The 23,152-nt window shown below is 53.5% G+C and overlaps 6 protein-coding genes across 6 annotated transcripts; 3 read left to right on the forward strand and 3 right to left on the reverse strand.

Annotated features, from left to right (window-relative positions):
* Positions 1 to 509: 509 nt before the first annotated feature.
* On the forward strand, positions 510 to 1,172 carry BDP81DRAFT_420423 (uncharacterized protein). Its single transcript, XM_060589849.1, has one exon. The coding sequence runs from the start codon at positions 608 to 610 to the stop codon at positions 872 to 874; it is 267 nt and encodes an 88-aa protein (XP_060449239.1). The 5' UTR covers positions 510 to 607; the 3' UTR covers positions 875 to 1,172.
* Positions 1,173 to 1,660: 488 nt separating this feature from the next.
* BDP81DRAFT_166229 (uncharacterized protein) lies at positions 1,661 to 2,234 on the reverse strand. Its single transcript, XM_060582111.1, has one exon. It carries the CDS (start codon positions 2,095 to 2,097, stop codon positions 1,744 to 1,746), a length of 354 nt encoding a protein of 117 aa, XP_060449240.1. The 5' UTR covers positions 2,098 to 2,234; the 3' UTR covers positions 1,661 to 1,743.
* A 453-nt stretch (positions 2,235 to 2,687) lies between these two features.
* Positions 2,688 to 3,775, reverse strand: BDP81DRAFT_391298 (carbonic anhydrase; the record flags this gene model as incomplete). The annotated part of the gene is made up of 2 exons (XM_060587533.1): positions 2,688 to 3,076; positions 3,289 to 3,775. 2 exons carry the CDS (start codon positions 3,773 to 3,775, stop codon positions 2,688 to 2,690), a joined length of 876 nt encoding a protein of 291 aa, XP_060449241.1.
* Positions 3,776 to 10,892: 7,117 nt separating this feature from the next.
* Positions 10,893 to 11,584, reverse strand: BDP81DRAFT_166256 (uncharacterized protein). Its single transcript, XM_060582112.1, has one exon. It carries the CDS (start codon positions 11,428 to 11,430, stop codon positions 10,963 to 10,965), a length of 468 nt encoding a protein of 155 aa, XP_060449242.1. The 5' UTR covers positions 11,431 to 11,584; the 3' UTR covers positions 10,893 to 10,962.
* A 2,670-nt stretch (positions 11,585 to 14,254) lies between these two features.
* On the forward strand, positions 14,255 to 14,774 carry BDP81DRAFT_420435 (uncharacterized protein). Its single transcript, XM_060589850.1, has one exon. The coding sequence runs from the start codon at positions 14,275 to 14,277 to the stop codon at positions 14,755 to 14,757; it is 483 nt and encodes a 160-aa protein (XP_060449243.1). The 5' UTR covers positions 14,255 to 14,274; the 3' UTR covers positions 14,758 to 14,774.
* A 5,010-nt stretch (positions 14,775 to 19,784) lies between these two features.
* BDP81DRAFT_312589 (uncharacterized protein) lies at positions 19,785 to 22,359 on the forward strand (the record flags this gene model as incomplete). Its single annotated transcript, XM_060583819.1, has 3 exons — positions 19,785 to 20,747; positions 20,886 to 22,256; positions 22,312 to 22,359. The coding sequence occupies 3 exons, from the start codon at positions 19,785 to 19,787 to the stop codon at positions 22,357 to 22,359; spliced, it is 2,382 nt and encodes a 793-aa protein (XP_060449244.1).
* Positions 22,360 to 23,152: the final 793 nt, after the last annotated feature.

Here is a 23,152-nt window from a genome sequence, read left to right on the forward strand (position 1 = left end):
TTTACAGTTAAGCCTATCCCTTGTGTCAGCACGCCAGTTTTGAGGCCGTCGCGAAACGATCAGCCCAGTTTGCAGATCCTCGCGTAAAGACAGCCATTAGCGTCGTACGGATACGCTACGAATGCGGAAGCATGTCATGGCGAACGAACACAAGGGAGCGCACCTGCATTAGCTGTTGCCTAACGAGGCCAAGCTCCACCTCTCCCACTCGGCGGCTCGCATTCGGTCGCGGCGTCACATCAATGGGGTAAACCGTGTCCAGCAGACCGGTCCTTGTGTGGGTCTGCTATCGACCGGCAACCCGGCCAAGTCGGCAAGCGGCCACTCGGGGCACAGCATTCTTAGACCAGGCGTCGTGAATCCATGCCGACCAAGCGGTCGTCAGCAGGAAGCCAAGAAAATACCGCCGTGTAGCCGTATCCAGCAATGACGAACCCTTCAAGCATTTAAGGACGGGTGCCCCCGCGGTCTAGACGAGTCTGTCATTGTATTGTACAATCAATTCATCATCCAATCTTCAACTGAACCATCCAACCATTGAAGACATCTATTTCCAGACAGACAAACAAACAAACAGAATCATCAAAAGACACCAATCTCTTACATCATGTCTTCCCTCAACACCCCCAACTTCGACGCTCCTCGTTCCAAGAGCAGCCGCGCCGGCTCAGACGCAAGCTCCATCTCCGCAGACTCGGACACCTTCACCCACAGAAGGGCAGTCTCTACAGACTGCCCGCGCCCCTCGAAGCGCAAGTCCTCCCACTCCCAGACCGTCAATGTCTACACCCACTGCGGGCGCCACAGCTCGCAGTTCCTGTTCGGCGGCCGTTCCCTCACGGACATGGCCCGCAGCGTCTTCAAGAAGGACTAGGTTGTCGTTAGGTTGAAGTGTCTGATATTTCGAGAGGGAAGCCCAAAACACCCATCAGAGGCGCTTCCAGAAATCGAGATTAAAACACCGATACCAAAAAAACAACACGACGACCTGGTCGGCAGCAAACCGCCGTCCCTTCGCCGTCGCCGTACGCGATCGGACCGCGAGAGCCCCGTCAAGGAATCGGCGAGACCGGTGGGGCCCCACAAGGCTCAAGGAACCGGCACGCGGCTTCAGACGCCAAGCGGGAAACCGCAAAATTCGGCCTCCGATCCCCAGTCCTCATCCCCCCCCCCCCCCACCCTGCCATCCATGTCTTCCCTCTTTCTGTGTGCTCCATTGCCTATTGCAAGAACAAAAGTCCGCAGAGTGAAAGATAGATGCAGCAGGCTGAGATGAGGGGGAAAGGGGGAAGAATAGCTGACTCGTGCATGCCATGCCAAGAGCCAAGACAGGAGACCCATTGGGAAAGTTGCATTCATCGTTGCGCCCCGACCTCCCACACAGTCCACACTGGCCTCCGCGGTCACGTCACGCAAGACAAGACTTGGAGTCAATGGTCCATTCCATCTCCACTCCACATGGGTATCATAGTCCGCGTACCCAATTCCTTTGGCCAAACCTCTCACATCTCCATTCCGGTGTCTTGGCAAAGTTCGCGCCAACGAGTAGCAGAAACAGCTTGAATTGTGCCAAGTGAAAACCGTTGAATCGAACCGGGGGTCCTCAAAACAGGTCACCAATCACACGATGGCGTCGTCAACTTCTTCCGTCGCTTCGCAATTGGACCTCTCATCTCTTTACGGATACTCGCGCAATAGCAGCCTTCCATTTCTACATCCCCTTGCGAATGCCCCGTCAAGTTATCAACTTGCCCGGGGTTGGGGTGCTTTACGCCGCCGCCGTATTGCGGAGAAAGGAACCAAGACGAAAACCAGACGGGCCCAGGAGCGTGACATCGCTCCGGTCAACGTCCGTCCATGTCGTTCATTGCTTTTTTCTATCATGGCCTGCATCATGCATGCGGATACGATTTGCTTCTTACTTGAGCCAAGAACGACGTCCCGCCAACGTTTTCGTTTGTCTTGCTTCGTCATTTGACGGAGAAAGGCGGACAAAGCCATGGCCGCAAATCCGGGGTTTCGCGAAGGAATAGATGTCATCGGAAAAGGGAAGACGAGTATTCGGCACAGTTTTACTGCCAGAGTTTCTAAGAACATGACTCATGTGTGCGCGGATTCCGTGGATATAATCACCGGTGCTCGAAAGGCGTTTATGGAATGATACCATGGAGTCGAATTTTACAGAGTAGAATACAACGTTTTACATTGAACTTTTATGATCATTGCCCTTATCTTTCTGAACCCTGTGCTTCGTCCACGCCGAGAAACGTAAATCCTGTCATGCTTTGATTGTATTTTGTGATATCTGTATGCGTACGCTGTATCCGTACGCATCTACGAAGTACATACACTATCTGTATGACCGCTCATATGCACAATGTGTATGCTCACCAACCTCCCTCCCATATGGTTTCCCACATCTGTACTATATATGCAAGTCCATACGTAAAAGCACCCCTCATAAACGCCAATCGAGCCAAAAGTTCCGTCTCCGTGAGATCCACATCATGAACCACCCAGCCCCAAGTATACAGGACTAAACGAAACAACCCACACGCACCCCAAATCTTGTTGCTTCCTCCACATCTCTAAATCTCGTCTACCCCTCTGATCCAAAAAATCAGGTTGCTCCAAGCCTCTAGCGTACACAGAATCGGCTCATACTGCCTGTTCCCCGTCTTTATTCCTCACGGTGACACGGCATTAAGCATAACCCTCGAGTTCTCCAACAAGTTCCTCTGGCCAGGCACGTTCTGCGTATACCGCGAGTTGAACTTCAACACCTTCTTGGCGGCGCGGTACGTGACGTCGTCGATCCTCAACGGCTCCGCCACGACATTCCACGCGATGCCCTCGGTGCACGGCGGCGTCGTGAGAGACCCGTCGTACTGGTAGACGTCTGATTGCTCCAGGTGGCGCTTCAGCTCGCCAAAGTTCAGGCTGTTCGTCTCGGCGTGCAAGCCCGGCTCCTCGACCTCGTCGAGGTGGGCAAAGACGTTGGCTAGCAAGGGCGAGGACGCGCGGTTGTCGACTTCGATGAGGAACCCCACGACGGAGTTGCTGGGCCCTGTGGAGTCTATGGGGGGTGGGGGGACGGGGGAGGTACCAGTTAGTCTGTCGTTCTGTCTGGTTTCTGGTCTTTACCCTTGCGATCCACAAGGTCCCATCGCTGAACAGTAAACAAGAAACCGTAAAAGCAAGTTTGTACGAGTGGGTTTTCTTGGGTCGTAGTTTTTGACGAGAACGAGGAGAATGGGAGACTTAGAAGGAGGAGAGGGGAAGACTTACTCTTCAACTGCTGCTCATCGGCCTCAAAGACAAAATGTACCTCCATGGGGAAGTACTCGCTATCAACCCTATGCTCGCTAGGCGTATGGAAATGGAACTGCCTCAGGTGAAATGTGCGCCCACGCATCATCAGCGTGCCGTTCTCTGCCACGACCTCGAGCGTGCTGCCCAGATTCTCAAACGCAGCGCCGTGGGGCAGGTCAGGCACGTCAAACTTCAAGCTCGTGCCGGGAACGAGCGTCGCCGAGGTGTCGTTGAGGTTGATGGGGCTCTGCCACGCACCCGTGGCGCATTTGGACGACTGGTTGTTGTGGCCGTGCCAGTTGAGGGGACCCGTGAGGTCGTCGTAGCCAAACTTTGCGACCTCGACCAAGCCGTCCTCGCCGCGGGCCGCGATGCCGCCGTGGCTCCGGCGGTAGAGCGATGTGCGGTGGTGGCAGATGGCCGAGGCCAGGGTCACGAAGGGGAGGAGGAGGGAGGACTTCATGATTTTGGTGTGTTGGCGTAAGTCGGAACCAGGGCAGGGTTGAATATGGACTCTTAAAATATAAGCAGTATTAAAGTTTTCCCCGGAGAGGCAGGGAGAGAAAGGGAAAGGGCTCAAGGGTGGTGAATAGCAAGCCCCGGGAAGAAGGGGGACGGAGGACCTCTTTATCCTACCTTTCGGTCTTCCGGGAGACAGATCTTGACAGATGCCTCAAGAGGTGCCCGCTCCAGTCCGGGGCAAAGATAGGACCCAGCATCGGAGAGCAGGAGGCACACCCCAAACAGACGCCTCCATCTCACGAGATTGGGCATGACAAACAGCACACTTACTGCGGCCAAGGAGTTCGCCTCCACGCGGTACTTTGGCCTGCATAGCTTGATTCCTTGGTGGTGCTTGGTTCCTTGGGTCAAGCAATGGCCAGTCCAGTCTACTCCGCGACTCCGCCAAAGAGGGAAGAAAGAAGTCCCCACGCCCGTCTGACTGGGGTGTGTGGGTGTGTGTAAGGGTTGGCGAGAGTAGGAAAAGAGAGTCAGATTCTGAGGCCCCGTCAGATGAAGATCCTCTAAAAGCCCACCCGATCCAGGTTCACTGAAAGGCGCCAAGACAATAATACGCGCGCATGCTTGAAAAGAAATCCGCGGGATGCGGATGAGGAGGCAAGGCGACAAAGAGGAGCCACGACAACCAGCGGAAATTTTGGGTACATACTCAGGACACCTGCATGGCGGAGAAATGCGGCGACTGACGGATTCTCAACTTCCAAGACATCAAATGAAAACGAACATGGGTTTTCATTGGCAAAAAAAAAAAAAAAAAAAAGTGGTTGACAATCAAGAGCCGCCCAGGCTCGGTTGTTGTAAGTCTCTCGCTTCGTGTTATTTTCGTGCCGCTTAACGTCAAGAGCCTTTCTTCCCATTCGAAAGCACTTGATGTTGTAAAACTTCCGTCGACTACCTGGGCTTGGAAAGAAAGAAACAAGACAGGGTACATAGTAAGCAAAAAGGGTACAAGGCATAGCCGCGGCAGTTTAAAATCTCAGTGTTGCTGACCGTGGCGGAGGGAGCCCTAAGCCGGACGGAGAATATGGCACAGCCGAAATCTCACGCCCATTCCTGTCAATAGTGCTCACCTCTAAAGCGTCAACCGCGGTCACTTGGAAGCCTGCGCCAAATTGCTTCGAAATCAAGGTTTGCCGCGAAGCAGTCGAGAGACCAAAGAGGTGGGAGGTCACAAGGAGGATCTAAGGTTCCTTCGCTCCGGGTTCTCAAAAACCGTTAAGTCCTGCCATAGAGATGGAGCCTCACGTAATAAAGCGTGTACCGCCACTGCGATGCCATCTACAATTCAACTCTTAGTCCAAGATTTCCATAAGCGCGATCCAGTATGATAAATCACACTTCGGCATCAGCCTCCACCATTTGGTCGGGGATTTATGGCGCTTATCCCCAAAGTACAGATGTTGTGAGCTTGTGACAAGTTCACAAGCCACGGATCAGTCAGCCGCCAAATTCTCGACATCGTCGGGTAATTCTGTTTGTGCTTGTGTCTCTCGTGCAACGAGCGATTCATGTACTGGGTGACACTGGATACCGGGACATGCATGACCTGGTTGTGGCAGCTCCTCCGCCATGACAGAGACAGCGGCAATCGACATTACGTTTGTTCTTGTCCAATGCTGTGAGACCTCAGTCATTATCGGCCTAGGGTCCTCTATGTCGATCTCGGCAAAAAGGTCCAGACCACGCATGCGTGTTTACTGCGCTGTAGCTTTCTCTCAGATTTCACGGCGCTGAACGCCCTCCCAATAGCCGACGCGACCGGGAAATTCTCGAGCGCCGCATCATCAATCCGGGGCGGGGAGAGAAGCGGGCTGGCAGTCCTGGGGAAAGCTGGGGGGTGATGTCCATTATAAGTTAGTCGGTACAAAAAAACCGTTCGATGATCGTCACTGTACGTTACGATCCCCCGGTGAGACATTTCTTCCCCCCCGGTTGGCTTCTAGTTCCACGAGGGGGTTTGGGGTTTTGCCATTTGGTTGGCACGTTCGCATTCTTGGTGACTTGGTCTGGTCTTTTAGACTTTCGAGGTTAATCCAACGTCGATCGGAACATGGCCGACGCTGGTGGGGATTGAAGATGAAGATCGCTTCCCTTCAATCAATCCCGCTGGGCAATAAACGTCGTATTTACCTCTCGACTTTGTTTTGCCTCTTCGATAATTGGATGAGAGCTCCACAGAGATCAAGTCTCGAGGTTCAACGGGATGAATTTCCCCTCTCCTCTGCCTGCTCTCTTGGCGTCGATGTCATTACAGAGCTATCCTTGCCAAGATCCCAGCCATGGACGGATAAGCATGGTCATAAACGACGATGAGAGTTGTGATATACTTCTTGATGCAAGCCTTGCTCCAGAGTGCATGTTGCGTCTTTCAATTCCATCGTCATTCCGTTGCTGATGAAATTAGGCTGAGTTGGAGTTGTCAACAAACAGCTATCCTACCACACTCTGAGGAGTACACTTTTCAAGAGGCAGATGTGCGCAGACTAGGCTGTCATCTGTCCAGACCTCTGGCCTTCCAACCGAGGACTTGCGACGCTTCGAGGCTTACATGGACAAACTGAGCTGCTTCCGAGAGATCCTCTCCCCACTTATCGAATCACTTGCCCGGACTGCATTCAAGATCCTACTTGCAACATTGGATATGGCTTCTTATACTACTACAGTATCCCGGTTCATATACATCACACTTCAGTGTATACCGCGGCTTGATGTCGACCCTCCGCTAGAAAGACAGAACAATTGCTCTTAAGAGGCTTCTAGCACATCTCCAATTGCCGAACCTTCCACCGCCGCTCGTTCATGGCATGGTTCAGTCTAGAGGTGATAGTTAAGCAAGCTTGAAGGTGCATACTCTTAAGTATTCTGATTAGGTCTACTTGAAATTGAAAACAGCGTGTATAGCTTTGTGCTCTCAATAGAGACACCCGTTGAGTCATTGAGATGATCTTCGGCCGGGAGGTCGAGTCCTCTCGTCCCTCCACGGTTGATAACGGACCGAACAAGACATAGATCGACGACCAACATGCCAGTTCAAGACTCTCGCACGCCCAAGAGCGCGACCTACAACAGGCGCCGGGCTCGATGAGATACACCGTCCCCTTGACTACCGGATTTCATCGTCAGTCTATTGAACCTAGCATCGCCTGACACACACCTCGTGAGTGAAATACTAACATCCTAAAGATTCATCTTTCTCCAGTCAAAGCTACTTCAAAGCACATAGCCACTCCAAATCATTCTGAGCCTGTATCCTAATAGACAGGTATCACAAGATGGGCCAAGCAAACTTGTCCCATCGGCCACCCACCTACCCGCAATCCACAAACTTTCCCGCAATCGACCATTAAGCAGGATCGGCCACTGATCCGCGGTCATATTACAACCTGACAACGGGATGCAAAGTCTGCTAGGATAGGTCCGTGTGTTCACTAATTCCTGTCCCGGAATCCAGCTTGAGGCCCAGAAAGTAGTAACAAAAGCTTCTTGTTGTCGTCTCATGCCTTCAAATCATTCCCGCTGTTATGTTCCACGCGCAGTAGCAGTAAACAATCGTCCTGCCGAGATCTGATAATATCCATCTCGAAACTCCCCCGTGTGAAAGAAAGAAAAAACACTTTGGGAAACGAAGCACGGCAAACCGAAAACCCAGTTACTCGAAAACGATGGCAAAAGTTTGCCCTAATTTGCCCTCGTATTCAATGTCATCGAGGTACTCAGTAATGGAAATGGCCCCCGGCACCACTTGTAAGAAGTCTCGAGGTTCTAGGTCCCATGTTCGAAGCTCAAATTCTTCTGCGAGGGTCTCGCTCCTTCCGACTTTACCAGCTTTTGGGGGGTGGGATCCAACCTTTCAAGGTGAAACCTCACGCAACGATGTACACATAATCCAGCAACACGGTACTGTCACTATACCCAGCCACCCCGAACTCCTTCTATCTTTCTAATTTGTTGGTCTAGTAAGTTCGGGGCCGTTGAAAAGAAGCATTGAACCTGCAAGCAGCCCAATACAGATCAACATCGCTTACATATTTACCCAAGCGTTCGTTAAAGATCCAAAAAAGCAAAAGAGTTCGCCCACCCGGTGCTGAACTAGGGGCTACATCTCTTGGCGCACATGCTGGGAAAATCGAACTCGAACTCGTAGCCTGTCGTCGAGTAGGCTGGTTAGCGAAAGTTGTTGACCATTAACCACTCCACCATCCACGCCACAGTTTGACCTGACCCCCGACCTAGAGGGCGCCTGCTGTGCTGGTGACAGAAACTGAATTGGAGGGGTATATGAAGGCTTGTTGTCTATTCAGGTGGGCGGGTCAATGATCAGATGGAATGGCATCCTGAGGTATCCGTCCGGACGGCACCTGCCTCATGAGGCCCGTCTTCGCGCACCAAGCACGCTACGTGATAGAGAAGCATACCGGTTAGTTGGAACCCGTATTCACATCAGAATATGAGGAAACACGCTCACATGGCATTGGGCTGGCCTTCACTCCAAGACATCGAATATTCACTGCTCACCTCCAACACCTCTATACTGGCAACAAGAAGCATATTGAAGGGGCTCCAATCCCTTCGTCTACCACCAGTCGGTTTTTAGGAAGTTACAAACAAGAGAATCACTATAACTCGCCTACATAGAGAGAATCACGAGGATATCTAGCGTTGCGGGAAAGAGCCGCACTGAAGCGCCACCGCCAGAACTCTTGTTCGACATCCCCCCCCCCCCTCCCCCTTCCCCCTTCCCTCTACCCATGACAATCCCCTCCTTCCTCTTTTTCGAGTTTACTCCCCTTTCATGCGCCTTGCCAGCTTTGGACACATACGTACGTCAGATGTGCGTGTCCTTGGGCGAAGGAAAAAGGCAGCAAATCAAACCCCATGAACTCAAACTAACGCTGTGGCTCCCTAAAGATGAAGAGTAAACTTGCAGCGTCTCTTCCATATACTAGGCAGACGACACGGGCTCCATCGATTCGGTTCACGAGAGAATGCAGGTTCTTCCCGGAGACTTCAATGTTCTGGTGCCATGGTAAAGGGGAGGTTGTGATAGGGAGCAGACGTCTCGGAGCCAGTCGTGACTTGAGCGTTCTACTGGCCATGTCATGGTGTTGTACAGCATATACACCGCTTTTTCTTGAACAAAACTTTTGAAATTCGTTCAATCGTGATTTCGGACGAATGAAGGAGACTAGCAGGTGGTCAAGAATCCGACTGTGCCATGGTCGATATGGCAAGGCAGACTGAGTGACTCTGAAGTCTCCAAACGTCTACGCACTCGATGCCTCGCTAACACGAGGTAAATGTCGTACCTACCAAGGTCAAACTAATACCATCTGTACCAGCCGCCGGAGACTACACACCACCGGCCCGCCTACCCCAATTGGACCGGAGACACACCACGGCCTCGGGCCCGATGGTGGAGATATCTCGGAAGCCAGATGGCCGACACTCGTGCAACCCACTCGCGTGCCCGCCCATCAGACGACGCGATGTCCCTCGGGGACCCGGACCAAACATCCCAACGCCCGGGAAAGATCGCGTGGAATCTCGCACAACATCGGCAAGCCAGGGGGGTTGGAGGGGGCGAAAGGGGGAAACTTTTCCTCATCCATCGCACAGCGTCCCGCAAGCCATGTGCGACGCCGCATCCCGCCCATTGGGTCGGGCGGTGGCACTTGTCCTCCCTCTCTCTTCACCGCAAGTAAGAAAGAGTTCAGCGGGAACTAGCCATAGTACCGTTGCTTCCGTGGAACAATCCCGGAGAGGGCTGGCTGAGAGGGAAGCGTGTGTCAGTCTCCCGCAGCAGGTCCCGCGCCGGACCCGACGTTGAACAACCGGCCACTCCGCTCGTTTATATGGGAAAAGCCCTTGGCATTGTTGATACTGTTGCACGGCGTGCTACACCACTGCAGGTGACCGCGTACGGGAGTGGACCGAAGGGGCCCGTCTTTCGCGGCCGTCTGGAGTATGACAGCCACTACCCGGCTTGGCTCGGAACAGTGATGGTGGCCGGAGTGAACATGGAGGCCCCGAAAACAGGGGTGTGGGTACGGCTACGGATACAAACTTCAAGAGGAGGACGGGCGGCGATGCTCCATCTGCATAGCAACGCTGCGAAGTGAATGCCTTCGTCGAGTCTCGTTTGGTAACTTGGCCAGGAAGGTCGCCTCGGTAGTGGAAGCGGTCGGTATAGCCATGGTGTCGTTTCGCTCACGAATGGTCAGTTGACGGCCATAAGCGGGGAATAATGGATATCTTAAGGCTCCATATGTCCAGGAATGGCTTCCGTCCACAAGGGTAAAGGTGAGGACTTCCAACTTGGAACTGAACATGAGCCATATCCAGTAGGTTCGGTGAAGTCCAATTGCCTAGAACGGCGGGCCATTGGACTGGGATACCTGTCTTCTTGGTCCCTTTGAGGAAACCGGCCGCCTCGAGATGCTGTGCTATTGGGGGCCAAGTCATTGCAGTGGCTGGAGCGCGCGGCCGGCTGACCTGGGCCTGACGATTTATTGAAATGCTTTAATTGGCATCACCTTTGATCATTTCTCCGATGACTGTGGCTTAAACCAGCACACAATTAGTTACTGAGCCTCGCTAATCGCTCGCAGAAGACGTCTTGGCCTCCCGGCCTCGGCAGGATACACTAATTAGATGAGAGGCATGGAATTGATGAGTGCGGGGATGGAGGTTTGGTTCCGTTCATCTCACCGCAACTGATCCGTGATCCATCACCTAGGATGGGGCGTCCCCGTCAGACTTCAGTGGACAAACTCGGGGTCATGCCCGGTCTTGGCCACGCCATTCGCAAGCCCCTTCGGGGCCTTGGGATCGTACCCACGGGGTGGAGGAGAATGGGTCCTGCAAGATATCACCGATGGGCCGGCCAGTGTGGCCTCATCGGGAGTGCTTCGCGCCATTGCCTTTTGACCTGCATCGTCTGCATCGCTTGCAGCGCTCGTGGTGCGCCGTCTGCTGCAGCTAGAACTTGATCGAAGCACTTGCGTTGCCTTTTTCACGATGAATTGGCTCTGCGATCCGTCGCTGTTGTCGCACGGGGCCCGCCAGAACGGACGAGAAAATAGAGACGGACTGTCTCTGGTAAAATGATCGTCGCCCGTCATCCTGCCGCTAGACTATACGGGCGATGGCGTTGTGGATAGTCGCGCTGCCGACTAGAACACGACGCCAGGAACCCGCAACTCTTGATCGTGGGGCGACAGAAGATGCTGTGCAAGTGAGTCCCTCAGTCCTTGACTCCTTCGGCTGTCGACAGCCACTTGTTTCGCTCCATGGCCGAGAGCGGGCCTCCTGATCTGGCACTGTCGTTCGTGGCTTGCTTGCGCCAGTCTGTGGGCGAGAACGGGGGGGGGCCGCGCAAGTGGTGAGGCAATCGGCGAAAAGTCTCGATAATTTCCACTTCCCGCCATGGGGAAAACGTTGGCCAAACACCCCATGTTCGAGATTTCTGAGGCATAGGCTTTTGCTGTGTTCTGAGAGACCGTCTGCGATTTTATCTTTGCAGACAATTGCGAAACAAGGGTGCAAACTTGGAATCTCCGGGCTGTTCTGCATAACAGTAATTGTAGTATAGGCCATCGAGAATGCGCCATGGCGACTTTCATTGATCAGACCCTGAACATCCCACTGCTTGCTTGTTGCGTGTGTGCGTGTGCAGTGTGTTGGCAGGGTCACAACTGGCAGCCAAGCAGCAAACCCCCCAGAACGCTGTTGATGGCTGCTCTCCAACCCCGAAGCGATCACTACCAAGTCGGTCCGGGGCCAAGAAGATCATGATAGGACAATCTCCACAGAGTGCTTCTGATCTTCAGCGATGCTGCCAGGACATCCGCAGAAATCATGGATTTGACCTTGGAGGAGGCGTCGAGTCGTTATTCCTCCTGCAGTCTAATACAAGGTTGATCCAGATAGAAGACTGAGCAGCGAGATGGATTGCCCTGCTCTCACACACTGACACTGACTGTTGGGAAGAGCTTGCCGTGCTTGCGTTGATAGCACATCGTATTGCATTGTGCTGCCAGATCCATCTTCCAGATCCAGCGATCCAGGGACACACACAATCGCACGAATTGACACAGGCTTGACGGGTCCGTGCCGCGAGACTGTTTGAATCTCGAGAGCACATTTCCTCTGAATCGCCCTGCTGCTTTTAAAAAAGGGTCGCGCGCGTTGGTGTGGCCGATTCCCCGCAAGGCCTGAGAGCACGCAGCAGGACAAGCGCATGTGAAGCTGCAGCGTTGCAGTGGACGGGATCCGGGCTGAACCAATAATGGCTCGTCATTGCTCCCCCGCACTGCATCAGAAGAAATGATGGATTGAAGCCATCCCAGTTGACCGAGATGAGGAAAAAGGAAGTATTCTCATGCAGCCCGTCGCGCCTCTGTGCTTGTTGTCATTGCCGGTGGCGGGTGGAACGGACGCGGTGGGCGCGCGACGGTCGAATAAGATACCACCGTATCAGCCCTTCGACGGATGGGCCGCTCATCAATCTTGCAAATCGTGCTGGGCTGAAAGCTTGGGGTCCAGGTGAGATTGAAACAGCCGACAAAAGAAAAGACCCGTGGGCTCGATACCCGCATGGGCTAGTCCAGACGTTGAGCGCGCGCCCCCCCCCCCCCCCCCAACCGAACAATTCGAGAAAACCTCGGCCCTAGACGCAGGGAAGTTGTTAGAAGGGCATCACGAGCCTAGACACCCGATTGACGAGAGAGAGAAGGGTGGGGCATGTGGTCCGTGGAAGCTCATTGCACTCTGCTTCGGCACGACATTGAGCGGACGGATGGTGAGAGCCCTCCATGGTCCTCCGGCTGGACAAGATTGAGTGCCGAGACACGGCTCAACAAGCAGCGCAAGACGGATGCCATGTTTTTCGCCGCCACTGGTACTCGGTGTAACAAAGTCTCTTGACAAGCATCAGATCGGAGGTTGGCATATTCGAGGCTTGAGCTTACCCACGCAGGCTTGCGACCCTGCATTTGCTGGGCAATGCCGTCTCTCTAGATGTGGCCCGGCGTGACTGGCCCGATACGCTGCCGAAGACCGATATGCCCGCGTCATCGAGTACTGAGGTCCCGAGAGGAGGCGGCGGCTCCGTTCGGTGATGTCCTGCCAGATCGGGTCATACTCGCGGGAGAGGACGGCGAGTATTCCGTACCCTTGTGGCTTTGATAATGAATGTGCGCATCAAGATGGTTGTTGGAACGAGTCGAACGACCCCTCGAACTGATTGACGGCCCTTCAAACAGCCCAAGGGCCTGTGAATTGAGATAGACTCGCATTGCGGATGGGGTTTCTGTCAGTGCAGGATGCAGGTGAGCTTGTTTCTATGCCGGTGCGCAGCTTCGACGTAGCGTCGTGATCGGGTCCAACAGCAGAGAGAAGGTTCAGGTCTGGCGAAAGGAGAAAAGATTTGGCGACGGGGATCCAGGAAGTCCAGGAAGTCTGCCCATGAGATGTCGGGGACAGGGACTAGGGTGTAGTCGGAAATCTTTCATAATTCCCGCGGAGGCTTTGCTCCCGACAGACGAGCTGAAAGCAACACCTCAATTCCTGATGAAGGTAGTCCTGGACTCTTGGAGAAAGATATTGCTGGAGGCTGCCGAAAGTCTGTCGATGATGATGGAAAACTTTACGGGCGGCCTGAGCCTTTGGGCCGCCAAAGAATCCAAGACCGGACGAGCGAGACAACTGCAAGAGCCATGCATGTCTGAACCCTGTTGTGCCGTCTCTGCATCAGACAGAGAGAATCCCTTTCCTCCAAGCTAAGGTGGTGGTTGACGCAAGCGTCTCCATGCCCAAGTTAATTCTGCTGGCAAGGAGGCACCTGTCAACATCGAAATCACATACCGCGAGCGTTGAAGCATCGGCGTTTGGGACTGTCGTTTCAAGCAGATAGCCAGCGGCTCGTTTCCGTCGAGATGATCAAATCACCCATGATCAATCATCCGTCACTTGGCCTGGGCTTTGCCTCGCGCCTGCAGTAGGTGCGAGCCGTTGGCTCCGACGGCCTCCCTTTCAGACGTTCTCGTTCAGGGTCATCGCCTGCGAAGCTTCTCGGTAATTGTCTTTGCCCTGGGTGAAGCTTAGTGCCAACCTGCTAGGTACAGATGCTCGCAGCAATCCTGATGCCAATCAGCGCCAGCAATAAGAGAGGTGGATGAGAAGCAAGTGTGGCGGCGCGACCTAGGAAAGGCATGGTAGATATCCGTCCGGCATACTGACTGGACTTGTAAACCTGAACGCTGGTTGTTTACTCAACTTCTCATCCACACTCCATCCTTGCCGTTGTCCTGCAATCTTGTTCAATGCCGCTCAAGGACCTCCAGTTGGACATGATCTGATCATACGGTCGACCAACCTTGACCTTGTGTGCTTACTTCAGCATCGAGAAATTGAGCGATGACCTCGCGCGCGGGTGCTTGGATGCATCATCTGCGAACAGGCTTGTTCGATCTTTGCACATTGCAAAAGCCCAGCAAAACAGCCCAGGACCACGGGCATGGGCGCGCATCATCCATGGTTATTAAGCGCTCCCTGATTGAGCATGGCAAATCTCGGGATCAATGCGTAGATGGAATGGAAAAGCAACATGAGCTGCAGAAGATAGTTGTGCTCGGTGTATCCGCACACTCTCTGTACGGATACAACAACTTCATGCTTCCCTCCAGAGGCCCCATTTGTTCTAGAATACACTTAAATAGCCAGCACCACCACAGGGCTGAAGTGGCCGTCAAGCATCTGGAGTTTGTGCGTTGCATAGAAAGAGTATTCGCAGTGACAAGCAAATTGCTTGCGACGGGGCGTCTCCTTGTTCGTTATGCTGGCGGGTCCTGGCTTGTTTCGATGGTTGCTGACGGGAAACCTTCCCCTCATTTCCAAAGCATGAGCTTCTATCCGTACGAATAGCCTACGACGCGGAGTACGGAAATTTAGCTGGAGCTGTCCGTTGGCGTTCCCCAGCCAGAGGCCTGCATCGTCTCACCGCAATTCAAGCCAGCTCTTTGTATCCCAAAGGATACGGAGTACTGGGAGCCGCACAGAAGCAGTATCTGTATGCGTACTTTGGCCTGCTTCATACTCGCACTTGTGCCGAATGAGTTGCATCTGATATTCTGCATCTGGATCCGTACGAAGTTGATCTCGTCTCGCATCTTCAAGCCACCTGCTAGATTGCTAGCATACGAGCACATCATATCTCATCGGCAGGGGCGCCGGAAAGTTGTAGGGGCCGCAACGCCGCCGCCGCATCGCCGCGAAAAGCGATCATGGCCCGTTAGCAAGCATGCTAGTCTGTTAGCCTGTTAGCGTCGTTTCCACCTCACCCCCGTTGTCGTTGCTAACAAGAACCCGTCTGTAGCCTGTGAGAATCTCGTGTGTGCGTGTCGTGCTTGTCCTGCTTGTCGTCGCGGTCGACGGTATTGTGTGTAGCTGTCGCCGCCACTTGCGGTACGAGAAGTACATGTACGAAGTGGGCCGCGCATAGCGTCGCCCCTTTGCATGTAAGTGTTCGTGCATCCCACGTACAACATACCTCGAATGTCTCTCCATTGCCCGCCTCTTATGTGCCACTGGCGACCCGTTGGTCGTTGGCCGAAGACTTGTCTTGTGGACCCCTGACTGATCTCTCGCCGTGGACTAAATATAGTGTGTGAAAGCGAGCTAAGGCTCAAAGTCAAAGGAAGAGAAGGAAAACGAGTAGGCATGGAAGAATGAAGGAGTAAAGAAGGGAAGCTCAAGTGAGGTCATGAGCATTGCAATATCAACAAGCCCAGAGATCAGATCAGATCGGAGGCTGGACTCTAGCCAACGTCATCAATGCTGTCAAGAGCGGCCGGTCGAATGAATCAATCAGGCAGGTCGGGGTGCAAACTACTGAGCGTCGTCCTCACTACTTGCGTGTGCGGTAATACTGTTGTGACTACAGATAGTGCGTGTGTATGTGAAGTCAACGGTCGATTGCCTGAGTGGCCCCGAGAGTGTATCTCCTGCAGACTGTGGGTAAGACAAATTCACACGGCATATCTGCCTTCTTTCTGCATGGCTTTGAGGTTCGGATATAAATCGCATCTTCCGGGTTTGCTGGCATGGTGCTGCTGATGTCGCCGCCAAGCTGCGGAGTCCATCACGAACGGCTTCTTCCTCCCCATCTCACTTCTCCCTGTCGGTGACCACCCGGACGCCCAGGCGTACCGGATGAAGTGCGGCGGCGGCAATAACTCCAGTGAGCTCCAGTCTCCCAGATTCCCGCATAATTCGTACGAATTTGCCTTGTCTCTTTGTCGTGGGGTGGGAGGCGGAGAGTGGACAGAGCAGGCTGGTGAAGTGGCCCTGCAATTTTTTCCCCTGTCGAAAACAGGGGACGCCATCCCTTCCGATATGCAGGTAGCATTACCTCACCACCTCTAGCAAGGCAAAGCCACCGTGGTGGGGTACTTTGTAAGTTGAATACGGAGAAGCGTTCCCTTCTGCCCCTCGTATCCGCCGATTATCACACGTAACCGGTGACTGACGACTGCACCCGCGCCGCAGACTGCGCTGCAGAAGGGGGAGAGACAGCTCCAGAGACAAGATTGAGGCGAACCAAATGGTGATTGGCCGGCAGTGTTGATGAGGCATGTTGTTGTACCGCCGTGGCGGTCTGTCATCTAGTCCGCCGAGAGATGCATCGACGAGCTAGGTAGAATCTCCAGCTGGTGAATCCAGACGGTCCAGTAGAGTACGGAAGTGTCTAGTATACATGTGTCCCTTGGTTGGATCTGCTGGTGGGTTGATAACATTGGCCGAGCCGAAGAATCTGCATTTCGTCCCATCGTGTAAGAGTCTGGAGCCTAGCTAGGTATGGGTTTGTGTGTGTGTGTGTGTGTGTGTGTGTGTGTGTGTGTGTGTGCCTCGATCCCGAAGAACTGGCTCCTCGCTGAATTTCAGCACTTGGGCACTTTGGGTAGCTTGTACATCCATACAATGATGTCGTGTACTAAGCCTAAGGGTCCTCTGGCAAGGGAGGCTGAGGAGGCGTACGGCTACTGTGAAGACTCGGCAGTGTGAGGTCAGATAACCTAGCACGGGCGGGCTTTGGAGTGTGAAGGTTGAGGGGGAGGGCTTCGAGAGCTGGGCGTTTCGTTTCCGCCTCCTTGGACGTTGTTTGACGCGCGATGGATGGATGGACGTTGCGCGTTGAACATGTCTCCGAGGCGGTGTTGCGCCTTTGGGTCTTGGGCCTTTGGATTGAGCTCAAGCATCCCATCTTTCTCATCTGACAGTGCCCGGACCTATGCCCGGTGCCGCATGGGAATGGCGGTTGCAGGTAACGGTGGTGTTCTCTGCATGCGCAGAAGTAGAGATGGTCATGTTGAGCGTGCTGTTATTTGTTGTGTATATTCGTGTGTGTTTGTGTGTGAGGTGGTTGTATCTGCAGCGCTCTTGCTTTTGCTCTCTAGCGATACTCAAGCGCAAGGGGCAGGCTAAGGCTACCCGAGTACCTACGTAAGTGTTGGAAGGTAGGTATGCGTACGGAGTACCTGCCTTTAGGTAGTAGCAGTGAATACCTAGGCACGGGCGTGGGATTGGTGCACCGGCACGGTAAGTGCTAGAATGTTGTGGTTGTGTTTTTTGTTGTTTCCCGAATCCCTTCGCTTCCTCATTCGGGACACAGGACACACACAGGAAGGAGGCACTCGTGGCACTCTGAGCGCGGCGGGCATTTCCAGTCGCTCAGGAGCAAGGGGTAGCGTGGTCGTGATTCGCCGCTTTTCGTTCATCCGCCCAATGACAGATTGCCAAAATTCTCCAAGCAAAAGGGACGTCTCTCACGTCCTTTCCATTAGACCAAGAGGACGCGTCCTGGCCTTTCCTCTTTGGGTTATTCTTGGGGAGGATTTGGGGGATCCGCCCTGTGTGCGGGCTTGATAGAGAAGGAGAAGAATAACAAGGGGGACGGACCAGTCTCACACAGGGCTTTGCAAAATACATTGATACATGGAAGGGGCTCTCTCCTGAACCTCTCATCAGGTATTCCACCGATACGTTGATGGTCTGCCCTGTGATATCTCACCTAAGAGAGTGCAAAAGCAAGTACAACTGATGAATTCCCCGTTGACTACTCATAGTCTGCAGGCGTATCAAATAAGTGTACTCTATAGACCAAGCCAGACAGAATGCTAAAGATCGAGCTATAAGGTACGGGATAGAAAGGCAGGCAACGAGCAGATACGCTGAAATGTTGCTCAACGTACGGATGAATAGGTGAGGAAAGTATTCGTACATTGGACCGCACTTGCAGGAGCAACTAAACTGGACCAGTCAGATACGATGGCGTTGGACCGGGGCACCCAGTCTGCCGCAGGAAAACACAGGGTACATGGGATCAAGGGTAGGGGACCTGCCTAGGATCAAGGCCGTGGTGGATTGTGCATTTACAAGCAAAGCACATGTATCTTTGCGCGTATGAACGGGTGATACAGGTACTTTCACGATCCATTTCCTAGGTACTGCGTATGGTCTCCGCCTGGCTCCAGCAGACCAATGCAGCATCATGGTCCATCGGTACGATACCAAAAACCTTCCCATTTGGCAATCTCCATTTCGACCCTTACGAAGTACCTTCCTGTGTACGCCTTCCCTTCCCACCCCGAGCCGCCATTTGCCTGAGAGAAACCTCCTTCTCCTCCTCTCCTCCCGGGAATTCCCTCTCACCACATCCGACTTGCTCTCTCTGTATCCCCTCAAAAAAAAAATATCCCATCTATTCTCTTCCCTTTCTGTCCCCCTTCTTCCTTCTATTCTTCCCCCCCTCCGCCGCCTCTCTGCCCCCAATTCCACCGTCTTTCCCCTAAATCCCAACCCACATCACCAACGTACCCCCTTTTCTCTCGCCAAAAACAATTCACGGAACTTCCAAGAGGCTGCCTGACTCTCAGGGTCCCCTTCCCGACTTGGATCCATCTTCTCTTCCCCCGTCTCCTCGTTGCCCCCCGAATCGCACTTTGCATCGTCCGTTACTGCCGCCTTCTTTCCTTTCTACGTGTCGCCCATTTGTCTTTCCAAAGACCAAGGAACAAAAGAAAGCAACCGAAAAAAATACACAAACACAAACACAAACCGCACCCTCTCCACGCCTAACGACTGCAACTTCTTCTTTTTGTGACCCGAAATCTCGAAACATCCTCCATCTCAAACCCCGAATACAAGACGAGCTTCAGGTTTGCGTGGCTGACTCGTCACCACCTCATCCCGTTCCCGACGATTGCCTCGCTACAACTTCGAGCCGATACGAGTGCTTTACATCTCCATGTTCTCGGTCGACTGCTAGCTTTGAATCGAGTTGTCTCGGTGACACTTGATCTTGCCTCCCTTTGGTCGATTCCTCCATCGCCCGTAACGAGTGCTCTCCAACATTCTCTTCGCGGTAGAAGCGAAGCATCAACCATCCTTCTTTATTCTCAGTACAACGAGACTCTCGCTGTAACCCCTGGCCGCAGGCGACCTTCGTTTCCACAATCGCTATCTGATTCCAACCACAACTTCCGTTCTGTCGAGAAAGAAGTCGGTCGTTTGACAGAATAACCATCATTCCATTTCCTACCTTCGTATAAAAAAGAAAAAAAGGTTTGTTAGATCTGTATTTCTACTCTGATCGTTGCTCGCGGCCGTTTTCTTGTCGTGTCATACGTTGGAAGGAAGTGAGCCGTCCGCTGGCCCTGCTGAGGCCGTATTGCTGTCGCCAAACTCGAATGGAAAGAGCCTTGCTAATCTGTCTGCCTCGTTCAGTATTCTGCACATCTGCCCAGCAAATTGCTCGCCTTGGTTATTGTCCGAGCTCGCCCTTGTAGTACGACAATCAAGCCGTACTTTGATTCCGAGCAACTTGCCCGACCACAAGGACCGGCGAAGGACTGCTTGTTCGCCACTTTCTGTTCTCGACGGCTGCTTGGAACATGGCCGCGCTGGTTCAAACGTACCCCCAGCAGACCACCACTGTTACCACTCTCCAGTCGAGACCTTCAGGCAACATGGTCCCGACACAAGCCCAGGCGAACCAGCAATACATGGCTGCTCAACAGTCGCAGAGGAACTTCTCGGGTTCCGCCGGGTATCGCGGCAGCAACGCCCCAATCCAGCCCTACGCTTTCACCAGCACCCCGAGCTTGAACACCAATAATCAGTGGCAACAATATGGCAACGGATATCGCACGGCATCTTCACCTGCGGTACCGGCGCAAGGCGCGCGTCACGTTGGAAGCTCTTCAGTATCCAACGTTGGCTACAATCACGGCATGGGAACTAGCAAAGGGGGTTCGAGGGACGATTCGGGCATTCCTGCTGCTCGCACAAATTCACAGGCCCCGAGGCCCCAGTCGGCGTATTTGGCAGGCAACACGACACAGCAAATGACATTCGCTCAGACCTCTGGGACTAAGACGACGCCTGATAGGTACCGGCGCCCGGCTCTCCAGCAACAACAACAACAACCTCGCCAAACTAGCGCCCCGTCAGGCTCAGGCATGGCGACTGTTAGTCATTTGTACAATGATGAGCAAAAGAGCGCGTCAGTGCGAGGTCGAAACCCGTCTTTCCAGAGCAGACCAAACAGTTATTATGGTGCGGTTGATGACATGCAATTAAGTCAACAACAAAGTGCGGAAGACGGCAAGCGACTCAGGCGGCGCAGCATGCACTCGCTTGATTCTGCCGATTATCCCAAGCCGTTAACCCCACAGGAATTCTCTCACCCGGAAGATTCCTCCCGTTCCGACCGCGTGCCAACTCCCAAAAACAGCGAAAAGACACTTCGCATCGTCTCCAGTCTTGCACCTCCCGCCGACAACAACATGCATGTCCGCAATGGCAGCGCTGAAAGTCTTGCGTCGAGCCGCAGCAGCCATTCCAGACCATCTTCGGTAAGTTGTCACTCCCGGTTTTTGCGGTGTCGCTGGAGGCGCTCTGTCTCCGCCTCATCCCTTCATTCGATTGCCCAATCACGCACTGGCCCAGCCATCCTCAAAGTGTTCCATCGCTAACAAGGTTATTTCCACCAGTCTGCCAACCGCAGCGTACCCACCCCCACGGGCAACCCCTCTTCCTCTTCAACTCCTTCACACTTGGATGATGGCTCATCGAAGCAAGATTATCCCAAACTCGTAAACATTCCTCCACGAAGCTCATCGTCAGATGCGGCCAAGAGGCAGTCTACTCCCTCTCCTCTCTCCAAGCCGGTGACCATGGCGACCGACTCGGGTCCCCAAAAACCACCTTCCTCTCTGGGCAATACTCCGCAACAGGTCTTGTCTCAGAGCACGACTGCGACCAACAGCAACAACGCTAGCAGCCCCGCAGCCCAGCATTTGGCTGCGATTAACCAGAAAAGTACAAAATCCAAGAGCAAGACATCGCGATTGCGCAGAGCCTTTTCATTCGGTAGCGCGGCCGATTTCACAAAGGCCGCCGGTCCCGAACCTACTATCGACGAAAATAGTGTATCCGATGCGACCAGATTGCACAAGGAGCCGACGGCGGCCGAGATTTACGATGCAGAACAGGCCGCCATCGCGAAGAAGCAGGAGGAAGGGGGCATCGGGAACAACATCTATGGCGGAAGGCTATTTTCCAGCTCGACGGATAACCTTTCCATTTCGTCCACCGCATCGTCTGCTTCGATCATGATCCGTAAGATGGGTCGTGGCATGAAGAAGAGCACTCGTAACCTCGTCGGTCTCTTCCGGCCAAAGTCCGTCATTGGCGTTCCGGCAGCAGATGCGCTGGCCCCAGAAGCCAGCCAGGCTGCCGTGTCGATGGTCACGGTTGAAGCCGAGAGAGTCAACGTCAACGCTGATCCTCATGCACAGAACGGCGGTGGCACTGGCTTTCCTCATCTGGAACGCAACTCGTTGGATATTTCGAATACCCCTAGCATGGTTTCGGAACGTGCTGGAAGTTCAGGTGCCGATAGCGCGAGGCGAAAGAGCATTGTCGATGGTGATAAGGAGCGTGCCGAGGCGCTTGCCGCTGTCAGGAAAGGCATCTTGAAGCACAACCGATCAGGCAGCCCTGCTCGCGACCCGCGCTCCAACTTCGAGTTGCCCGCGATCCCGAATGTCGCCGATTCTCCCATCTCAACCGCACCCAGCACGCCAAATGACGAGGCTCAGGGCCACAAGCGTTCGGGTTCCGTCGCCATCGGCAACGAAGACTACTTCATGACTGCCTTGAGGCTTCGCCAGGACACCAAGAGTGCCCCGGGAACGCCCTCGGGTTCTGCCAAGAGAAACGCAACTTTCTCGCCGAGGATTGTCTTCCACGACACTTGGCCCAGCGGCGAGTATGACCGCAGGGGCGAAATTGCTACCTGCAATCGCCTGACGCCGATGCTAGCCCAGCAGATCAAGGAGGAGCTCAACACATTCAAGATGGTACGTATTGATCTTGGGCACATTAGATGGATTCATCGCTAACTGTTCACAACAGGAAATGGAAGTTCACGAAAACTCCAAGATTTACACGCACTTCTTCTAACGAAGGCTACGCCTGCAAGACGGAATCTTCCCACTTTTGCTTCTTGATGATGGGCAGCAACCCATTGATCATGTATTTGAACTACATTTACCATTCGACGGCGTTCAGGAACAGCATCGTACGGTGTCAGGGCGTTTACAATCGTCACTCGACAGCATTTTTCTTGCCTGACTGAGAAGCCTTGCCCGGCCGCCCTTTGTCGATTAATTCCTTTTTTTTTTTTTTTTTTACTATTGTCACAATGGGCGGGAGGTATACGAAGACGGCGGCCGGACGGGACAGCCTTGCAGTAGGCCAGTCAGTGCAGACTACAGGCCGACGGCCTGTTTGCATTTGAGCAGCAATCACACGGAGCTCGAGGACATGATGGCGATAATAGCGGTGACCTCTTACACTTTATCAGATGGGGCCCAAGTCCTCTAACGAACCAGATGCGGATTTCTGAAAAGATGGCATCACACACAAACACACACTTGGCACTCGGTCGAGGTTTAGTGTTTCGATATTTGTTTTGTAAGGGCTTAAAGGACTTTTCGTTACCTGTCGGTTCTCTTCGAGTTACGTCGCCTTCAAAGTTCGTCGGGTCATGAGGAGGCAGAATAGAGTGTGGCTTTTTTTTCTTCCAAAAGAACAGCTTAGTCTCAGCGAGGTCTCGATGCTGGTATCGACCGCTCCAGCGAATTGAATAGTTTAGAGCGGACTAGAACGCGCGTTGTGAAAAGTTTGCATGTGAAGAGCCCTGGCCTTACGCAAGCAATCCTTTGTTGGGTTGCGTGTGTCATGAATGGTCTGA

The sequence above is a fragment of the Colletotrichum phormii genome, assembly GCF_030913505.1.
Source record: "Colletotrichum phormii strain CBS 102054 chromosome Unknown BDP81scaffold_4, whole genome shotgun sequence".
Lineage (NCBI taxonomy): Eukaryota > Fungi > Ascomycota > Sordariomycetes > Glomerellales > Glomerellaceae > Colletotrichum > Colletotrichum phormii.